Raw genomic sequence first — 21,209 nt, forward strand, 5'->3', positions numbered from 1 at the left:
AGATTCCAGATCGGCCCATCTGAGCTTTCATTTTCTCAAAGGTAGAGCAGGATACCCAGGGCTCGGTTTACACCTATCACCATTTCTAACAACAAGGGGACCATGGTCAGGCTGGGGGAACTCATATCAATGTTAAAAACCTAACAGAGTCCAATTTTCATTCCATGGGACCTTGAAAAACATTTGTTTGTTATGTAAATATCTGAATGAGATTCAAGTTTTTGGTACATATCGTCCAGTCTTAAAATAAATATATTATCTTGCTTGCTAACATTTAAAAACTATAATTGTAATACTTATTAATGTTAATTGGCTGTTTGCAACACACACTGCTCTTTTTTAAGAAGGTCTCATTGTGTAGCCTTAAGGGAAAGAGATGCACATGTAACCCATCCCAGATTTGGGCAATTAAATTAAACTAAGTAGCAGCGATGAGGTGATTTTGAAAGTACTATTTGTCATCACAATAAGAATTACAATTTATTATACCCATCCAAGTTAACTTGAACTAAAGTTTCACTGATGTACTTTAATGAACTATTCAAGTGTTACATTAACAGGAGAACATTAAGAACACTGTTCCTATTTCATTCATGATTAGACACAAATGGCCCAGGTTAAGCTGCTTTGTTTAATTGACATTTTACAGTTACAGCAGTTTGGCAAACGTTTGTGGTAATGTCCTGTAGGTGGCAGCAGTGCTGCGCTCCAATTTTTTTCTTTCTGAGCCTGCTGCAGACGGAAAACAAGATTAGTTAGCTCTCTGTAAGAAAGGGAAAATATTAGCCAGACCTGTGGTCTGAAAACTTTATCTGCTGAATTTAGACCATGAGGTGGGCTATGAGAGAGAGTGAGACAAGGGTGTGAAGGAGGAACGGTCCCTCTACCAGCTTGCTACAGCGAGGAGAGAGAACGGGACCCCAAACTATAATCTGGATTTGAAGCCTGAGTTTGAATTCCATTCCTCCTACAACACCAGTGAGATCTTCCATCTTGTGTCGCCTCTAAATAAAACATTTTTTTGGGGACTGAGCTCAAAAAGGTACTGTGTTGTGCACAACTATAAAAGATTAAAGGACTATTGCTGAAGCAAAACTTATACTTATTTCTGGCCAAAGTGTAGTTTTTCTCTTTTACTTTGGATGGGTAATTAAAGTCGTAACATGGTATTTTAAACTGTTAATTATATTCATATTATAAGAAGAAGAAAAAAAGTATAGTGTTGGTGTAGTCATTCTCTGTGTGAAGTAAATATTCATCTACAGCCAAAGACAAATAAGTCAAAGTAACAACTGATAAATACCTTATCTTTACCCTCAAACCAGGACATTACTATAAGATAATATTTAGTGATCCCAGACCTTGAGATCTTTGTCTTACAGCAAATGTTAGTTAGATTAGGACCTGGTAACACACACACACACACACACACACACACACGCACACACACACACAAAGATTGTCTAACTATTCACATTATAATCTAGTAAATTGGGTTACTCATGTGTACCACTGTTTTTTAATCTATCGTTAACTTGTTTATAGAAGAGGGACGGGTCCTTGGAACAGGTTCATCATACCATACTGTACGTTTTCAGATCTTAGTAAGATGTAGCCTATTATATTAGTTATGTTGACTAGGATCTTTCTTTCAGGGGGTTAAGCATTTGATTGCACCCCAGTGATAGATGTGGAATGAATATCTGCGTTTCCTGTTGTAAATCATTTGATGTCTAGATATTGATTTGTTGACGTGATAAAGTGATGGGCTCTGGTTGGGATTCACATCTATCTAGATATGAACCTTCTTGATCATGTTGAATATTACCCGATGAATACTTAATACCAAAACTTTGTTTGTTGGTTTGTTTGTCAACAGTATTACGAAATCTACTAACCAGATTTCCATTAAACTTGGTGGAAGGGTAAAAAAAAAAAAATCTCTCAGAGTGCTGTTCTGGTTTGTCTTCATAAATTGTAGAAGGTGGGTACTTTATGAACATGTTGTGTTGTCTTCACACATTAAACCCTGCAAATACATTTTACCAATAGGAATCTGTTAAAAAGGAGAATGAAATTACAATTAAAAATGATTTAATTATCCAGCAGGGCCTCCTGCTAATCGACTCTGACCAGCAGGTTTTGCAAGTTGACCAGAACAAAGAGTAGCGTTTGTTGAGCTTTGTCTGTACCTGGACATGGCTGATGGTAACACAGCTGGGTCTCCTCTCGGTTCCTCTCAGCCTCAATTCCAGTGGGACACTCTGCATCTCCTCCCTCCTCACACACACACACCCGGCGCCGTGACACAGAACCTGCACCACAGCTCTGGGAACATGGTGACCAAGGCGACCAGGGGCAAAGGTCATCTGTAGGCATGAGAGTCAATAAGATCAGCTCAAATGTGAACTGTATTCACCTACTTCCTGTTTTGCTGACCTTCTCCTTCCAAGATTATATATACAGTTGATACAGTATGTATCAATGTACTATAACTGGACATTATGCATGTCTTTTGGTGATAAACAGAACCTTGAGATGGCTATGAATAAATACCCATAATTAAATTAAATTATAACTATTATTGTGGCATTTCTAAACAAACCTAGACATGGAGGAGTGTGACAGTCCTGTGTTTCTCTGTCCGGCCCCCTGCAGTGAGTCCCGTTGTTACGCGGAGGGGGGTTGATGCAGGCGCGGGTTCGAACCTGTGCACCCTGACCACAGGTCACTGAGCAGTCAGACCAGACAGACCATGGGGTCCAACCACCATCCACTGGAGACAGCACACAGGAATTGCTCATTCACTTATCTTACAAGGCATCTTAACAACATGCCAGTCAACATTTTTACAATGGGAAAAACAAATACTGTACATATTACACAAAGTAAGATTTTCCCTGTACTGTGATCCCTGTCACAGGTCAAACGGAATTGGTATACACTCTTTCATTAAAAATAAGCTCGCAATGCAAGCTTGGTACTTGGTTTGCATCAGTGCCCATGTTATCCAACCACATTGAAGCCAACTTCATTCATTCATTGTCTTTAAATTGTTGCAGTGACCCACCTCTGCAGTCAATGCCTTGGCAGATATTTCCCTCTGGGGAGCATGTGCTAGGAAGAAAAACAAATTACAGAGTGTTTGAAAACTCTAAGCAGAACCCTTTTAATTGCCATTTCTGTTTTCACTGCAAACCATCAACAAAACGTTATTTTTCTCTGTTTGTGGGCATCCATCTCACCATTGTTGACACTCGCCCTGCAGCCAGGTGTCTCCCACTCTGAGCTCCTGGTCGTCATGGAGACAGAGAGGTGGGCAGGGTCCTGGGTCACAGTTTTTATGCTGGACTTCTTCAAAATGGCAATTTGCTCCTTCAGCCTCTGGGATCAGAGACCTGACACAACAGTGGCACAAAACAGAGAGTTTGTGTTTCAGGTTTACTTTGACCAAATATTTCTAATTAAAAAGAAATTATAAAAACCAAAAAATCCCTGAGAGGGTGGGAATCAGGGTTTGCAATTAAAGAAAGGTATTTTCTTACCTGTATCTGGTTCTCTGGCCCTGCCCACAGGACACGCTGCACAATGCCCAACTGGACCAGGAGCTCCAAACACATGTGGCCTGGCAGCTGTTATTGGTGCAGAAGAGCTGTCCATCTGAGCAGCTGCAGTTGTTACAATCCACCTGATGCCAGCTGCCCGCTGCCCAAATCTGCCCTAGTGAGTCCACACAGTCACACTGCCACAGCTGCACACACACTTCATCCTGCTGTAACTGGCCTGGACACGCACGGAAAAATAAGTACTATGTTAATACACAGACATTACTGCAGTTGATACATTCCACTAAAAACCCCACAAGTACTTTAAATAGGGCTCCTCATCCACAAAAATACATATTAAGCCTAAGTACCTTTAGGACAGCGACAGCCAGGTTGACATTCGGTGGTGTTGGCATAACACTCTATGCCCTGCTGGAGGTCTGAGCACCGCTGTGGACACTGGTTGGCACACACCACAAACTCCTGGCCTGGGGGGCACCCCTTCTCATCTGACAATGTAGAAAAACAGGTCATACATTTTCCTATGACACTGCAGGCATTCTTTGCCTGGTGCCTCACCAAGGATGCTAATCACAGGCTTACCTGGAAAAATTGAAATGAATAATTTGTCTTTGCACAAGATGAACGTTCCTTGTGGTTCTATAGCAATCTAAAAGTGTCAGTGTGCCTGTGTGCCTGTGTGTGTGTGTGTGTGTGTGTGTGTGTGAACATGTAGGTCTGTCTCACCGCAGGGTTTGGTGTTGCACGGTTTGACCTGGTTCTTTTCTCCTTCACATTTCTTCCCTCCGTTCTTGGGCGGAGGGCTAGAGCAGGAGCGAGTGCGTATGGAGCGCCCGCCGCCACAGCCTTTATCACAGCGAGACCAGGGACTCCAGCGAGACCAACCTCCATCCACTGAACACAAACAAACATGAACATACTGTAAGCACATACATAAGCTATGACACCAGTGTTTTTTTTATATAACATATCAAATAGACTTTACAATAAACGATCATTCTAGAAGATCACAACTTGATTGTTATTTTGTTGGCCAGAATTTCTATTGGTTAAAATGTACTCATCAAAGTAATTGACTGCAGCAATCGACTTGATGAATACATTGGTATATCTTTTTTACAAAAGTGGAAGATGACCATAAAAAGGACCTGGGTTGTGATCACCAGAACTTTTAATACATTTTTTAAGGAAATACATTTTTATATGTTGTGGATCCAAACTTTTAGGTAAGATAAGCCCAGACCCACAAGGGGCCGGAAAGGCTCCAGGTTCATCTAAAGCCCAATTTAAAGTGAATTAATAGTGTTAACTTAATTAGTTTTAAGGCCTTTGTTATTTATCATGTGTGTATGGTGTGCTTAACGTTATGACAAACCATAGACTGTAAATGAATGGATAAAGCATCCAGTTCGACGAAGTGGTGCAGATGTGGAAGTGCCTTAAACTGCTTTCTATCGGAATTCCAGCAGGGGGCGGCACTTGCGGGTCCAAAAAAACTCACAAAACTAATTTGCATAATGAGTTCATGGTCTCAATTGCTAGTTGTAAATCTTCTGCAACACAGAATGATGTTAATTTTCTGAATTGGGGTCTCGTTGATTTGAAAATCAGGGATAAAGCAGGAGGTGTTTTAGGCCGTGGCTATGATGCGATTGCCAGTCTCGTCTAAAATCATCCAACTGTAACCAGGATGACTATAACGGCAAACTCAACAACTGACAGCAGATCTCCACAAACCAACGGGTGACGTCACACATTCTCTGTCCACTAATTTTACAGTTAATGTGAGAAACTGATTACCAACACACAAATACACACAAAAACAATGCAGTGTGTGGGAGGAACTGGAGGGTGGGTAGTAGGTTAATCTGTCTCTGCATAGTCACTCTATGTATGGGACAGTATACGATTCTGACAGTATGATAACCTTTAGCAAAAATATCACAGTTTCCCAGTATTGCAATTACAGCTTTAAAATGTGTTATGTATTTTTTTTATGTCTGTGTAAAAATACATTTTTAATGTATTTTATTTTTAAAACACACTGCACGCTGGCAGGAAGACGGATGACTAAACTGCAATTTCTCTCCTTGACCACTTATTACTCATAAACAGCTCATACCTTAGGAACGGTATGACGGAACATTTTAGTGGTTTTTAAACCTTGACTTTTTCAAACCCCGGTATACCTTGAAAACAGTAACTAAGGCCTACCATTAAAATCTAAACATCATGTCTGCTTACATTGTTGTCAAATTTCTGTTATTTTGTGGCAATGCAGATGTAGGTGGAGACTTATTTCAAATGGGCATTACTACAGAACAGTGTTGAAACTCTGATAATTATCACAGACATGGTTCCAACTGAAACATTAAAGCTTCAAAATCAGTCAGAGACAGTCGAAGGCAATATAACATTTCCTAAAAAGGGATGAATTACAGATTGCAGATTGACTCTACGTGCCGATCAGTTGGCTGACCTCTGCAGGGCCTGATGTTACAAAAGCGATGCTCCAGGTTTCCTCCCAAGATGTCTTCACACCAGGAGCCGTTGGTCTGGGGGCGGATGAAGGCTCGGATCCTCTGCTGCTGACCCACTCCGCAGGACCGGGAACAAGAGTTCCACTCCCCCCACTCTGTCCACGAACAGTTCCTCCCCACACAGTCTGTCCCTACACATACAACGTCTCCATCTGGGAACATATTACAAAAGCCGTAAGACTGCTTGACATAGTCATTGAATATAGTAAAATAGTTATCTTAGTATTAGTGTCAATTGGGATGCTGTGGTTTAACTGCTGGCATCTCATCTCCTTAACAATTTCAACCTTGTTGTTACAGATTAATATAATTACAGATTTGTTCACGGTATTTACAGTAATGTCGCAATGTGCATTCTCTAAATTAAAAAAAGTACACAGAGCTCCTTTTAAACACAGTCACAACAAATGAGCAGCTCATTTATTTTAAGTATACATTTCAGTTTAGGCCAGAAACACCGCTAAATCATAAGACTTGTAACACTCTTTACCTACTCCCTGGAATAAAAACTTCAAACAGTAAACACTTCAGCTGCCTACTTTGTGGTTAGATTTGATTATGTACAAATACATTTTCACATTATTCTCAAACATGATTGTGAAATGATACAGCTTCCCTGTACTAATCTCTTCTGATGTCTTTGTCGATCTATGACTAAAACAATTTCTTGCGTGATGAAAAAGGACAAACCAAGCCTCAACAAAAACAGTCGAAAACAGCAAACCAACAGATGTTATAAAAGTCTGTGTAGAGATTTTACTGAGGGAAAGCTGCTCTCACACACAGGATTCTAGTATCTAAATAATTCCTCCTCTGTTATCTAATATAAGCCATTAACATGGCAATTTTCCTCTTACCACAAATGTTGCTGTCTTTGTAAAAATGTTAATGAGCAGCAGCTTGTTTAATGTTCACACAGCCACTTCATTCACAACCGGGAACTACTAAGGTCTACTCTGAGCAACTGAAATATTGGTAATTGAGTTATTTTCTCAAAATTTAACAGTATTTAAATGTAAGCAAGCAGATGATTTGTGAAATGTATGTTTGACTGGTACGAAGAAAGACTTGTCAGCAGTCCTGGGGCCAATCCCAATGTCCCCACTCACTGACTTTAAGGTGTGGCCCAGGTGAATCCGCAAGGGCTTAGGGCTGTTCCACTGGCAAATCCTCAAGTGCTTTAGGGCTAATCTTATAGACTTTTTAAGTCCTTTATGCACACTTTACTTTAGTCAGGATCTCTGCAGACCTTCTCTGAAGGAATTATCCACAAGTCATAGCATCGTGAAGTTAAAACATGGGGTCCCCAGGGGATGCCCGGAAGTGTTTTAAAATAAAAAGGTAAACAAGGACTAGTCCATGGCTATTCAGCCTGGCATATTATTTTTCTAAAGAAACACTACCAACCACTCGACCAACATGCAAAAATATGTGTTATCAACCACCCCAAGCTGACTCGCTGACTGACCTTACACATTATTGTAGCAGACTTGTCAGCACTGAGGACTGAGACAAGGACAGAGACGAAACTGAGTGCAGCGGCGCCGGTGATTTTAACTGTGTTTGTTCAGTTTTCCTCTATATTGCATGTTGATATGGTTACAGTTGCTGTTTAATGACGTTGGGGCCATCTCATTATCATTATCCGTTGTAAGTCATGGAAAAAAAGGTTGTTGACTAACGTATACAGTATCATTATAGTTTTTGTACCGAATATTAACAGTAGGTGCAGCGTCTTGCACTCAAGCACTACTAAGTGATGTCAGTTAAGTCTGTGAAGGTTAAGGCCCGGGGGGCTTTGGGATTGGATCATAGACTCTGACAGCAGCAGAGAGAGATAATGAGAGTGGTGGTACCTGAACACAGGGGCAGGTTACAGGCCTTCTCTTGGTGAGAGCTTCCAGAGCAGGGAGGTCTGATACACTGTCGATGACGGGACTTCATGGCCGGGCTAAGAGCATCAGTGCAAGTCTTAGTGCAGGGACTCCATAATGACCATGAAGAGAAGCCTGCATCCTCATCTAAAGAAGACAGAGAAGGAATGACGATGAAACAGAGAGAAGACTTTAAATTTTTTTTTTTGTCTTATGTGGGAAAAGATGGTATAAATAGATAAAGATGGATACAATGGATGTAACAAATCTCAATACCATTTACCATACAGACAAAAATAATTGCGATAGTAAAAAGTAATTTAGTAAAAAATACTGTAAATTACCTGGTAAAACGGGTTCTTCTGTAGGACCAACAATCACTGCCAACAACAAGCAAAAATGAAAAATCAGATCAAGTTCCACCATTACTATTGTGCACAAGCGAGCAGCTGGCAGTATTTACTGTCTGTTACTCACATGGCAACGAATGAATGATACAGAACAGCCCTTTATAATTAAATTAGATTTATGATTTAATTTATAATAGACACAGTCTCACAGTAACATCCCCTCACCTGTGACGGCTGGTTATTGTAACAAATTGTTAATCTACATCTACATAATCTACAGTGAGGAAAATAAGTATTTGACACCCTGCGATTTTGCAAGTTCTCCCACTTAGAAATCATGGAGGGGTCTGAAATTGTCATCGTAGGTGCATGTCCACTGTGACAGACATAATCTAAAAACAAAAATCCAGAAATCACAATGGATGATTTTTAAACTATTTATTTGTATGATACATCTGCAAATAAGTATTTGAACACCTGTCTATCAGCTAGAGTTCTGACCCTCAAAGACCTGTTAGTCTGCCTTCAAAATGTCCACCTCCACTCCATTTATTATCCTAAATGTTCCGACCTGTTTAAGGTCGTTAGCTGCATAAAGACACCTGTCCACCCCATATAATCAGTAAGAATCCAACTACTAACATGGCCAAGACCAAAAAGCTGTCCAAAGACACTTGAGACTAAATTGTACACCTCCACAAGGCTGGAAAGGGCTACGGGGAAATTGCCAAGCAGCTTGGTAAAAAGAGCTGGGACCACCGTTTCCAAGGGAACTGTTGGTCATACACTATGACGTCATGGTTTGAAATCACGCAGGCACGGAAGGTTCCCCTGATTTAACAAGCCCATGTCAAGGCCCGTCTTAAGTTTGCCATTGACCATTTGGATGATCCAGAGGAGTCATGGGAGAAAGTCATGTGGTCAGATGAGACCAAAATAGAACTTTTTGGTCATAATTCCAATAACCGTGTTTGGAGGAAGAAGAATGATGAGTACCATCCCAAGATCACCATCCCTACTGTGAAGCATGGGGGTGGTAGCATCATGCTTTGGGGGTGTTTTTCTGCACATGGGACAGGGCGACTGCACTGTATTAAGGAGAGGATGACCGGGGCCATGTATTGCGAGATTTTGGGGAACAACCTCCTTCCCTCAGTTAGAGCATTGAAGATGGGTCAAGGCTGGGTCTTCCAACATGACAATGACCCGAAGCACACAGCCAGGATAACCAAGGAGTGGCTCTGTAAGAAGCATATCAAGGTTCTGGCGTAGCCTAGCCAGTCTGCAGACCTAAACCCAATAGAGAATCTTTGGAGGGAGCCCAAACTCTGTGTTTCTCAGGGACAGCCCAGAAACCTGATTGATCTAAAACCTGAAATCCCTTCTCCAGTGTGTGCAAACCTGGTGAGAAACTACAGGAAACGTTTGACCTCTGTAATTGCAAACAAAGGCTACTGTACCAAATATTAACATTGATTTTCTCAGGTGTTCAAATACTTATTAGCAGCTGTATCAAACAAATAAACAGTTTAAAAAATCATACATCGTGATTTCTGGATTTTTGTTTTTAGATTATGTCTGTCACAGTGGACATGCACCTACGATGACAATTTCAGACCCCTCCATGATTTCTAAGTGGGAGAACTTCCAAAATAGCAGGGTGTTCAAATACTTATTTTCCTCACTGTACATAGAGTACCTACTCTACCTCTTCCTCCCCTTTGTACCTGGGCAGTCAGGGGCCTGGCAGTAGGTGGTTTCCTGACGCGGCCCCTGGCAGTCTCTCCCTCCGTGGGCCGGGGCAGGCTGTGTGCAGCTCTTGTAGCGACTCTTCAGTCCCAGGCCTCCACAGGACAGTGAGCAGGGGCTCCAGGGGCCCCAGGGTGACAGACCACCATCGACTGGACAATGCTCCAAGGAACAGTTCCACCTGCCATGTTCACAGGTGCTACAGAACAGAGGGGAGGAAGAGAGGGGTCGTGCCTAATAGTATATGCTTTTAATTTTACATACAACCCTGGCGCTTTGTTTTGATATTCAACTGAGAAACTTTATTTACTCCTTTTTTAGACAGTGTAGGAACAAACAAATACCCTCTAATTGTCCAGCAGTAAATGGCAGTGTGTGTAGTGGTGAGAGTGGGACTGTATGAAGTGTATCACAGTTTCTGCTCACCAGGTGCTACAGTCGTGAAACAGTGTGTCTCCAGACAGAAGTTCCACTCCCTCAGAGATGTTATGGAGGAGCAGAGATGAGACTGGCAAGACAGAAACACTCTGCAGAGTGGCCAGAAACTCTTTGTCCACCAGGCACGGACACTCCTGAAACACACAGAACCACAATAAATGGAGAAAAACAAATGTCAATGTTAAATAACAATTTCAATGGTACATTCATTTAATCGCTAAGTCTGTTTGGAAACTTGCAGTGAGTGCCTTTGGATTTAAATTTAGTAACGCTCACTTTACATTGTTTGGAAATGTTTTAACTATCAACTTGTTGTTCTTTTGTGTTGCAAGCTTTAGTGCAATTGTTGTTTAGATGCATAATATCAGCATGCTAAAGTTGACTAAATGAAAGGGAACCCACCTGCAGGCAGACACTGTGGTGTTGGTAGGTGTGCAGGGGGCAGTGGCAGCCTTCCTCGCAGCCATCAGAGTAGCAGCCCTCCCTGCCGCTGACTTGAACGCAGCTGAATGGACAGCCTTCACCTCGTTCACACTCCCTGTACAACCTGCCAGGAGGGCAGCCCACTTCTGCACAATAATATGATGTCAGCATGGAGACACAAATTAAAGACACTCAAAAACAGTCTGCCAATAAGAGCTTTTCTACTAGGTTAACCGGGATCTTACAATTGATCTAACTTTGATAGACAGATATTCTGCAGGGAACCAGGACTCACCAAGGCAGACTTGGGTGTTGCAGGTCTTGCTCTGGCGACTGGGGCCACTGCAAGGTAGAGAGCTGCAGAGGCGCGAGCGGCTCTGTTGTCCTCCACCACAGCTGACCGAACACAGAGACCACTGAGACCAGGGGAGCCACGGGCCCACAGAGTCTGGAAGAAAAAACACACTGAAATGTGACACATTGGCATGAATAAACATTACAAATGTATGTCCAAAGACTGTATATCAATTTAGAAATACTCTATCATATTAACCATACTATTATTAGTATTTTCAATATAGAAATGACAAGCTTCTGTATCGCTAACAAGTTCTCCATGATTTTTAAAGTCCCCCTCTGGACATGTCTTGAAATCACATGAGCTCTTTCTCCATTGAGAAATTATGGATTTGGCCTAGCACTGCTGTTTGCAATAAGTTGAATGATCGGCGAAAGAGCAATGTGTGGAAGCACGTCGAAGGGGCCCCAGAGTCAGGGAGCGATCTGCAGTAAAATCGGCAACTAGCAGATGTATTAAAATTGTGAGGGTAGTTAGCATTTTTTTATGTTGGTAGTTTGTTATTGCCATTCGTTAACACAGCTACAATGTTTTCGCAAATTTGACAGTGATTGGCTTTTGAATCTGGGACATTCTAAATCTAGCTTGCCCGGGGCATATTTGAATCTCAGATTTTGGTGAAGTGCACAGACATCTCCACCCTTCAGTAGAGAAATTAAAATATTTTAGGCATAAACATATAAATAAAATCTGCAGTTTCATTATTCATATGTCACTGTATTGTTTGATTTCTCATTTTGCAATCCGGTAAATCATATGACATGCCTATTCAGTAGGCAAGGACTTGTTCAAATTTCCATGAGAATGAACGTATGTTTCAAAGGGTACTGTAAGAAATTAATTCCTCTTTTAGATTTCAGTAAAGCTAAGAGAAGCTGTGTCTGCGTATAAAAGCTCAAGTTGTAAGTTAGCTTGGCCAGACAGAGTTACCTGTGCACATGTGTATGTTGCAATCTTTCTGCTGTTCAGCGACTCCAAGGCAGCCTCTCCCACTGCTCTGAGGGGACGGGTTATCACACTGGCGTCTCCTGAGCTTGACTCCTCCTCCACAAGAGAGCGAGCACTCAGTCCAGGCCGCCCATTGACTCCAGCCACCATCAACATAACAACCAGGGACTGATTGACACCGCAGAACCCCAGCCTTGCATGAACTGATATGACAAAGTGAGAAGGTTGACAAAAACACAAAAAAGCAAAATAAAGACATTGGCATTTTCATTTGTACATTGGATTGACTGTACGTAATTTTTACACGTTTCTGAAACTGTGTAATGTTCCGTCTGATGATCATAAATGTCCTGTAACAGCAAAGGAGACTAACAGTAAAAAGATTGCTACTTTACTATCTCCGCCCAGGTCAGATTTTTCCTGCAACGTCACAGAATGATTTACGGCAGGTAGACGGCACTAAAGTAACGTATTCTAACGGGTCACAGATTTCTTTGTAACACCGGATAAGCTTGTGTTCTTGTATCAATCCAGGTAAAGGGTAGCAGGAGATTTCTTTCTAAAGGCTTAATAACATTAAAATATTTTAGAAGTTATCTGTTGTAGTTACGGCTGATACTGGAGCAGTGCCATTACAGAGAAAAGGAAATTAAAAGAAGAACAACTAAAAGCTCAAACGAAAGTGAAAGACAGGTGAAACCCCAAATCACACTTGTTCGGGCATTCAACAGATGAAGACAATTATGGGATTGTAAATGATTCAAAAATGTCCCTGAATTGGCCATCAGCAATGTAATATCTCTATTTCATTCATAGAACAACTTGACAATGCCCCCGTATTAAATGACGTCCCCCTTCCATTTGGCTTGACATTTTCTTCCTTTAAGTCTGTTGATGAGTTCCCTTATTATTTTATTTTCCTTTGTCCCCCTGTACTTGTGTAAAGTGTCCGTGGGTTTCATGTAAGTTATTATTAAGTTGGTTGCTACAACAATCTCTTAATGCTTTTGCTCGTGACACAGTGACAGTGATAACCAGTTTATCTCACGAGACATCCACAGCAGGCCAAGTTACCGTGTGCAACACTTGAAACAATGCATCTGTTACGTATTCTTTTATTGTAAATTAATCATTTTCTTTCTGAGCAACATATTCATCGCAACTGCTGTGCTGTACCAGTTTTTGCAGTCACTGATGATGATGTCTTCTGGATTTGCAAACTGCCAATCAGATCCACCAGGCCATGCCCATGATGCATTACTGGAGTCTAGCCCGCTGAATGTTATCTCTATATCAGAGACAAATATGTATTGATTAAATTATCTCTGCTTAGTTTAACACGTAAACACTTTTTACATTTTCACAAGAACAGATTGTGGATCTAACCATTAGCAGAGCTGTTATGGTATTTGCAGCGACACTCCTTCCTGGCCACACACACCCCATCCTGCAGAACCATGTCACCCGGACAACCACAGGTCTGTCTGCACCCAGGGGAGTCCAAGCACTCGGTGTCACCATGGAGGTCTGAACAGGAGCGAGGACAGGGCTTCCCACAAGGCCATTCTTCTTGGCCTCCACCACAGTCTGCAGAATGCAGGAGGAGGTAGAGTTTAAAGAGAATTAACACAAAAGTGGAGTGAAGGGTTTTATAGTTGAGCATGCTTACACAAGGTTTGTGACAATATAAAAGTAAACATAACACTAGCCGGTCAAGATGGAAAAGATTTTGTTTGTCAGTTTGATAAAATGAGTAGCTACTGTTCTTGTGTGTACATTCCTGTTAGTTGATCGCAGCAGTGCAGGAGTCTGTCACCTTGCTGCTTAGCAGTAACCCCTGTTCTCATTGTGTGGGAGTTGGCCATGCACAGGACCATGGGAAGACAGGCAGACTTCATTCATCTTTCCTTTCAGGCAGCCGTTTCATATTAACAGTCCTTTCAACTTATTTTTTCCATTCAATTCAAGGAAAACAGGCACAGATATAGAAATGTTAATGGCTGCCGCCTTGTTTCTTGTGAGGACTATTAACTTCTTTCCCTATCTTCATCAGAGCTCAAATTTCTCTCTTCAATCTTTCTTTTCATCCAGTACCCTTCCTTTGAAGTGGTGCACACGTCTTTCAAAAATAAATACACAATTATTACACAATCCTTTACTATGTTGACCTGAGCAAACAGTGACATTGTCATGGCAACCGCGGCTCTGCCTGCTTTCTCCGAGACAGGGCAGCCCTCCAAACCTAGCGGGAGGGCTGTTACAGTCTCTGGTGCGAATGGAAGACCCGGCGCACCCATCACACTCAGACCACGCTGACCAGGGACTCCACGAACCATGAACTAGAGGGAGAGGGAGAAGAAAAAACAAAGACAGCAATGAAGAAAGAGAGACAGACATTATGCGTGTATTATATTATAACACATTATGTTTGATAGCGGTTAGTTACATTTGACTGCCTGTCGAAAAGGACATCAAAAGATGATAAAAGAGATAGACATGTAGATACAAAGACTATAAGCTGGATAGGATAAAAAGGAAAGGATAAAAGGGAAGAGATATGAAGAAGGAATAGGAATGAAAGATATTAAAATGCCACTTCATCAAGTTACCATGCAGTTCTCCAGTCACATTATATACTACATTTGAGATATAATTGTATTCAAATACTTAGTTTTGATTCATTATCTAAGCTTAGCGTTTGTCATTAGGAACCAATGCTAGTGGTACCAGGACAGAAGGTGATGACAGGGCAGGGCTGTCTCTGGATTTGAACTCCGACCCCGTTGTGTATTTCCTGTTCTCCAAAGCAGGCCGCTCCTTCAGCTTTGGGCTCAGGACAGCCACAGCTCCTGTAGCGGGACACCGACTCCGATCCGCAGGTCCTGGAGCATGGAGTCCACTCTGACCACTCACACCAGCCACCTGACACTGGAAACGCACAGAAGAAAATCTAGATTAATGAACATCATTTTCCTTCACTGATTTTCTTTTAATCATGAAGTAAGAAATAAAGACATTATTTTGATTTTTTTTTTTTTATTGTTGTTTGATGCCTTTATTCTTGTTAGTGAGTTTTAACTTAAGTCAAAGACAGAAAGACTGCACACAAGCCAGTTAAATGTCAAGTTGAATATGCTGTTTTTGATCATGCACAAATTCCATTTGTTTTAACAAATACAGCTGGTCTAACTCACCTGGACAGGTGTATCTGGTGCAGTTGAGCCTCCCCCCCTGACAAGTGCTAAAACAAAAAGGAAAAACCAGCATCATTCTTTTTCTGTTCCTTCTTTGTGGATGTTTCTCTGAAAAATATAAATGTGGTATACAGTATGTTGTCTTTGTCTGTGTTTTATTCTGACCAGTTGTTACATCCATCAGGGGCTACAGTGGTCTCCCCGGGTTCCAGCCTTTGTCCAGTGCTGAGCTCCATGCAGGGACAGTCTTCTTTCGCTACACACACTGTCCCGTTAGCAGACAGGGCCTTTCCCCCTGTACAGTAGCACCCTGGCTCACACTGCCATTCACAGTACTGGAGAACAAAATAAAAATGATCACCAGGATTCTTTATTTTAATCCACTAAGCATGACTTAAAGTTAAACCAGTGGTAATGGCTGGAAACACGAGTTCAAGATCAGTGTGTTACTCACAGCCAGGTCATCACAGGAGCGAGGGCAGGAGGGACCACAGCTACTGAACACCGTGCCTGGGACCTGAGTGCATGGCGCCACTAAAAACACACACATGACAATCGGATGGTGCTGCCAGCAGGGGGCAGTGTGGCGCAGTGCTTCACTCTCACGGACACTCTTTGTGAGCGGACTAACGTTGCTTCGTCATTCTGCTGAGCGAAGCTGTACTGAAAACAAGCACTCGTCTCCTGCTAATATTTTCTCCTGTTACACAGGACATCATATCTGCCTACAGCGTCTCAATCTGAGACCTGTAACATGAACAAAACTCAAACTGCAGATGTAGACCAAAACACATACTCACAGCCTCACCTACATTCTACACACTCTGTAAACATACCTGGACAGTGGTCAGTGTTACAGGCTATGACCTCAGTTCCCAACCCCTCACAGTAGTTCCCCTCCCCCTCTGGATGGGGACTGTCACACTCTCTCCTCCGGGTGCGAACCCCCCCACCGCATGACTTGGTACACTCCGTCCAGTTACTCCACTGACTCCAGCCACCGTCACCTGGAAAGAGCAAACACATCATTAAATCTTGAAAACATTTTTTTTTTTAACTAAACTAAATAAAGATCAAGCAATTCCATATAAATCACCCGGGAAGTGACAGTTTACAAAACCCGGCAACATCAGTCATTTCACTGGATTTACAGTATGTATCTGTCATCATGAACAAGTAAAGACTGGCAAAAGTTTCCATGGCAGCAAGAAAACAATCAAAGTGATTCATCCAACCAAGTAATTCTTTTTTCACTGGCCGCTAGATGCAAAACAGGTTTGTAAACCAAGTTGATCACTTTCTAGTTTGTAAAACTGCAACATATTAAACAAATGGTCCCAGTAAAAGACACGGTCGTCATTCGCAGCCATTCCATACAGGCATAGTTACTCTCCACTGCTGATAAAATGCAATGATATTATGTGTAGCAAGCCTCAACAGGGGTAAAAACAGGTACAATGGGTTTCCTCAGGAGGGAGGCTGGCGTCTCCCTTAGAGATAGGGTGAGAAATTCAGTCATCCGAGAGGAGCTCGGAGTAGAGCCGCTGCTCCTTCGCCTAGAAAGGAGCCAGTTGAGGTGGTTCGGGCATCTGGTAAGGATGCCTCCTGGGCGCCTCCCTAGGGAGGTGTTCCAGGCACGTCCAGCTGGGAGGAGGCCTCGGGGAAGACCCAGGACTAGGTGGAGAGATTATATCTCCATCCTGGCCTGGGAACGCCGGAGCTGGTTGATATGGTTCGGGAAAGGGAAATTTGGGGTCCCCTGCTGGAGCTGCTGCCCCAGCGACCCGATACCGGATAAGCAGTCGAAGATGGATGGAAGCCTCAACATTAATTCCTGCGATGTTTCTATCTGTCAGCAGCTCGGAGACAATGCTGTCCACACTGAGCGTCACCTGTTGGGACACAGATGTTGTCTACGCCGTCTTTGGCTCTTGCCACGGGAACAGAGACGGGAGAGCACCTCCCTTCAACGCAGCGTCATAATGCCTGAAAACATTATTCCTTCCCGCAAATGTATCTGTCTCTGCAGTCATTTTAACAATTAAATACAGCAAAAGGAAATATTACTCAAGGCTTTTTTTTTTTCCTGTGAAGAATATTTCGCGGTGTTGGTGAATTCTTAAAAACATGCGTTGTAACTCGCGTTACTGAGATAGTATATAACATAAACAAAATGAAGTAAATAATGCTTTTTATTACTGCGTTACAGCAAAAAGGAATACATTACTGTTATTGCGTTACTTTTGTAACGCGTTATTCCCAACACTGCTTAAATATGGATAGAATGCCAGTCAGTACAAATTTACACAATACAAACTCACGGTCACATGAAGCAGAGATACAGATTCGGTCTTCTCTGCGAGGGCCCAGACATGGCAGGCCACTGCCAGAGCGCTGGGGGCTGGAACAGAACCGGTACCGAGACTGAAGACCTGCTCCACATGACACCGAACACTGACCCCAGGGAGTCCACAATGACCACTGGCCATCAACTGGAGAGTATGTGTTTGTACGTGAAGGAACAGAACAAGAAGGATACAGCATGAAAAAATGAGGTGAATAGAAACAGCAAGAAGAAATCACATGTTGTTTGTGTTAGTTTTACAGTACATGCTGTTTTACATCACAACAGCTTCGTTTTCAATCCTTAATGTTATTCAAACTTGACTATAATTCATCAAACTAGAGAAAAGATAAGTCATAGATAAATTAATGTGAATATGATTTTAATGACTGATTATTGGTATTCAAACTAATTTTACTATTATGCAAACCGTGAAAAAATTACATAGTTAAACAATGTTATAGCAAGAATGAAAAGAAAGCACAGAAAAAAAAACAGTGTCTGAATTACAGATAAATTCAATGAATTTTTGCTTACCATTGCAGCTGACTTGAGAGCAGTTTACCAGCCTCCCTGCTTCACATGTACTGAAAATATAAACACACACACAAGTTAAATCATCATTTTATCTTTTCTCTATATACTGATGAATGGAAACAGATATTGGTGGAGTTACACTCACTATGACTCATAGATTGAAGGATAGCGTCAGTTTTCCTTACCAGTTGTTGCAGTTTAAGGGAACAATATCTCCTGGTTGGAACTGTTCTCCGTCTAAGTCACAGCGACAGTTAGATTCCCGCACACACACACCATCCTGTAAATATGAAGGACCATTAACAATATGATCGTGGTTCTTGTATATAGTGTTCAGCCAACCCACCCACCTGTTGGACAGTCCCATTTGGGCACTGGCAGCCTGGTGTGCAGTTCCTGTTGAGGTCCATTGTGAGGTCTGTGCATGTGACTGCTCCCGTCACACACTGCTTCCACTTCTGGCCTGGAGGACACACCATGCCATCTCCTGACAGAGCAACAGCCCAAGCAGGGATTAATGAAAACCTTCTCAGTGCAATTAAAAACAAACAAATCTAAATGCATTAAAAAGTAAACAAATCTTTTTTTTGATTGAAAAACAATTTGATTTTTTTAAAAACTGGAGATCCAAAGCTGCCCACTACTAATATAACAAAAGCTGCGTAATGCCCGGAAATAACATATATTTTGACTAGCAAAAACTTAAATCCAAAACAAAATGTACAGTATCATCCATTAATCTAGCAATGAAATTAACATTTGAATATTGTTGTTGCCATAAATTATGCATTCCTATTGTTGTTTTCTTGTGCAAAAACATAAGTTAATGCAATAAGTGTGTGACAGAGGATGTATACTACATTCGGCTGTCTTCTTAAAACGTACTTATGCAACTTTTACAATTCTGTAATTAAACTTGACAATAGTGTTAGATGTGTAGATCTTGCCATACCACAGGGCTGTAGGTTACAGGCGCTGAACTGATGAGTGGTGCCGTGGATTCGGATGGGCCCGCGGGTCCGACTCCTGTAACCTCCGCCACACGTCACTGAGCACTCTGACCATGCACTCCATGGATCCTTTACACCTTTAGACACATAACTATGTTAACTTACTTTACATTTTAATCTGTGCTTTGTTTTTTTGCTTTACTTGAATGCACAAAGGAGATAAAAAGAAGCAACTCGTTTTTTACATTTCAAAACATGGATTGTGTCCAACATATAATAACATAAGCAACTGTTCTCCTTACTATAACAGGGTTCAATGCTGCAGGTATCAATCCCAACTCTGTCTCCTTTGCAGGGGCGACCTCCAAAAGCTGGAGGAGGATTGGTTTCTGAACGATATCGCCTTCTCACACCAACATCACATGTTCGACTGCAAGCGCTCCACTGGGTCCAGCTGCTCCAGCCACAGTCCACTGAGAGACACACACACACACGCACACAGGATAAAAAGGTGGAGAAAGACAGAAAGAATGGGAGACAAATGAGGAGAGAAGAAAAGACTTTAAGACTGCAAGAGACATAGAGGGAGACGTGTCAATGTACAATCAAAGCTACATTACTAGTAAAACCACTTACCAGGACAGGGAGCTGTTCTGCACTCCATTTCTCCATTAGTGCAGGTACTGATTGAGACACACCATACAAGAAAGGGTGACAAATGATTAAAAAAATGGTAAACAGTTCATTCCAACACCTACAATTTGAATCTAAACTTCCAGGCAAACTTTGTCTACTACTTTACAATAAGTATACATTTAGGTCACAGGGTAAACAGTACCAGTTATTGCAGGCATCAACAGGCAGGGTGGCAGCGGCTGGGTACAGTTTCCCCTGGTGGTAACACGGACACTGTGCCAGGGGAACACAGCTGCCATTGAGTAGGTAAAAGCCCAGGGCACAGTAGCAGCCGTCGTAACAGGCGGTGGCACACTGCACCTTTGTGGAGGCTATGTCCAGACATATCCGCGGACATGCACCGCCGTGAGCCTCACACTCTGCTGATGTCATGTACACCATGCCCTCTGGACACACACCTGTGACGGCTGAATATTGTACATGCACACACAAGCATTTATTCAATGTGGTGGATAAAATAATGGGAAGCAAAAATATAATGCATCCAATACAAAAACATCACAAGCACAATTCTATAATAGAGTAATATTATTCACACATGATTCCATGGCCCCCCATAGCTTGTCATAAAAAATAAAAAAAAGATACCTGAGCAGGGGTGGGAGTTGCAGTCTCTTGTCTGCATTTGTGGGCCGGGGCAGCTGCTGCCCCCATGCTGTGGAGTGGGTGAGTTGCAGAATCGCTCTCTTGTTTGGACGCCAGAGTTGCACTCTGATGAACACTGTGACCAAGATGACCATGCTGACCAGCTACCATTTACTGGAAACACACAACAAAAATCTGCTTTTAACAGCGAAGACACATCGGACGCCGAAGACTGTGAAATAATCAGTGCAGCGCGAGGGCCGGCGCAACTGCTCCGCTCCTGATTGCAGCTGGTATAAACTGAGACAGATTGGATAACATGGGCACCAAAATAAAACTGCTCGGTTTCACAGTACTTCCATATCCTGTGTGGATGCTAGTCTTCTTTCTAACACATCATTTGTGAAAAGTGGAAGGAACAGGAGCATGATGGCAGTTTTTTTTTCAGTGTGTGCATCTACACCTGTAATACCTGGACAGTGTACAGTGTTACAAGGCTCTTGCTCCTCACTATCTCCATCGCAGGCAGAGTCCGTGTGTGTGTTGTTCAAGAGCAGTACGGTCTGGTTGCAGCTGCGGAATCGTCTTCTGATTCCAACATCATCTACATGGTTGAAACATGTTTTACTGCACTCTGACCAGCTGGTCCATTCACTC

At 42.2% G+C, this 21,209-nt stretch overlaps 1 protein-coding gene across 1 annotated transcript in view; it reads right to left on the reverse strand.

The window, feature by feature from the left end:
- Nucleotides 1-21,209, reverse strand: part of scospondin (subcommissural organ spondin) — a 129,294-nt gene that overhangs the window by 54,415 nt on the left and 53,670 nt on the right. The window contains exons 67-99 of the mRNA XM_034862773.1: nt 21,025-21,173; nt 20,556-20,726; nt 20,110-20,365; nt 19,908-19,954; nt 19,574-19,744; nt 19,274-19,408; nt 18,672-18,808; nt 18,507-18,601; nt 18,322-18,371; nt 17,762-17,932; nt 16,277-16,447; nt 15,895-15,974; nt 15,606-15,775; nt 15,441-15,487; nt 14,974-15,174; nt 14,415-14,585; nt 13,633-13,833; nt 13,423-13,534; nt 12,229-12,449; nt 11,236-11,388; nt 10,920-11,086; nt 10,506-10,651; nt 10,058-10,278; nt 8,325-8,360; nt 7,963-8,127; nt 6,046-6,258; nt 4,293-4,460; nt 3,917-4,054; nt 3,546-3,783; nt 3,246-3,398; nt 3,071-3,117; nt 2,606-2,776; nt 2,193-2,369 (exon numbers count right to left, since the gene is read on the reverse strand). Of these exons, the coding sequence (XP_034718664.1) occupies nt 2,193-2,369; nt 2,606-2,776; nt 3,071-3,117; nt 3,246-3,398; nt 3,546-3,783; nt 3,917-4,054; nt 4,293-4,460; nt 6,046-6,258; nt 7,963-8,127; nt 8,325-8,360; nt 10,058-10,278; nt 10,506-10,651; nt 10,920-11,086; nt 11,236-11,388; nt 12,229-12,449; nt 13,423-13,534; nt 13,633-13,833; nt 14,415-14,585; nt 14,974-15,174; nt 15,441-15,487; nt 15,606-15,775; nt 15,895-15,974; nt 16,277-16,447; nt 17,762-17,932; nt 18,322-18,371; nt 18,507-18,601; nt 18,672-18,808; nt 19,274-19,408; nt 19,574-19,744; nt 19,908-19,954; nt 20,110-20,365; nt 20,556-20,726; nt 21,025-21,173 (4,949 nt within the window). The remainder of the gene's footprint in view (nt 1-2,192; nt 2,370-2,605; nt 2,777-3,070; nt 3,118-3,245; nt 3,399-3,545; nt 3,784-3,916; nt 4,055-4,292; nt 4,461-6,045; nt 6,259-7,962; nt 8,128-8,324; nt 8,361-10,057; nt 10,279-10,505; nt 10,652-10,919; nt 11,087-11,235; nt 11,389-12,228; nt 12,450-13,422; nt 13,535-13,632; nt 13,834-14,414; nt 14,586-14,973; nt 15,175-15,440; nt 15,488-15,605; nt 15,776-15,894; nt 15,975-16,276; nt 16,448-17,761; nt 17,933-18,321; nt 18,372-18,506; nt 18,602-18,671; nt 18,809-19,273; nt 19,409-19,573; nt 19,745-19,907; nt 19,955-20,109; nt 20,366-20,555; nt 20,727-21,024; nt 21,174-21,209) is intronic.

This window comes from Etheostoma cragini, chromosome 22 (genome assembly GCF_013103735.1).
Source record: "Etheostoma cragini isolate CJK2018 chromosome 22, CSU_Ecrag_1.0, whole genome shotgun sequence".
Taxonomy (NCBI): domain Eukaryota; kingdom Metazoa; phylum Chordata; class Actinopteri; order Perciformes; family Percidae; genus Etheostoma; species Etheostoma cragini.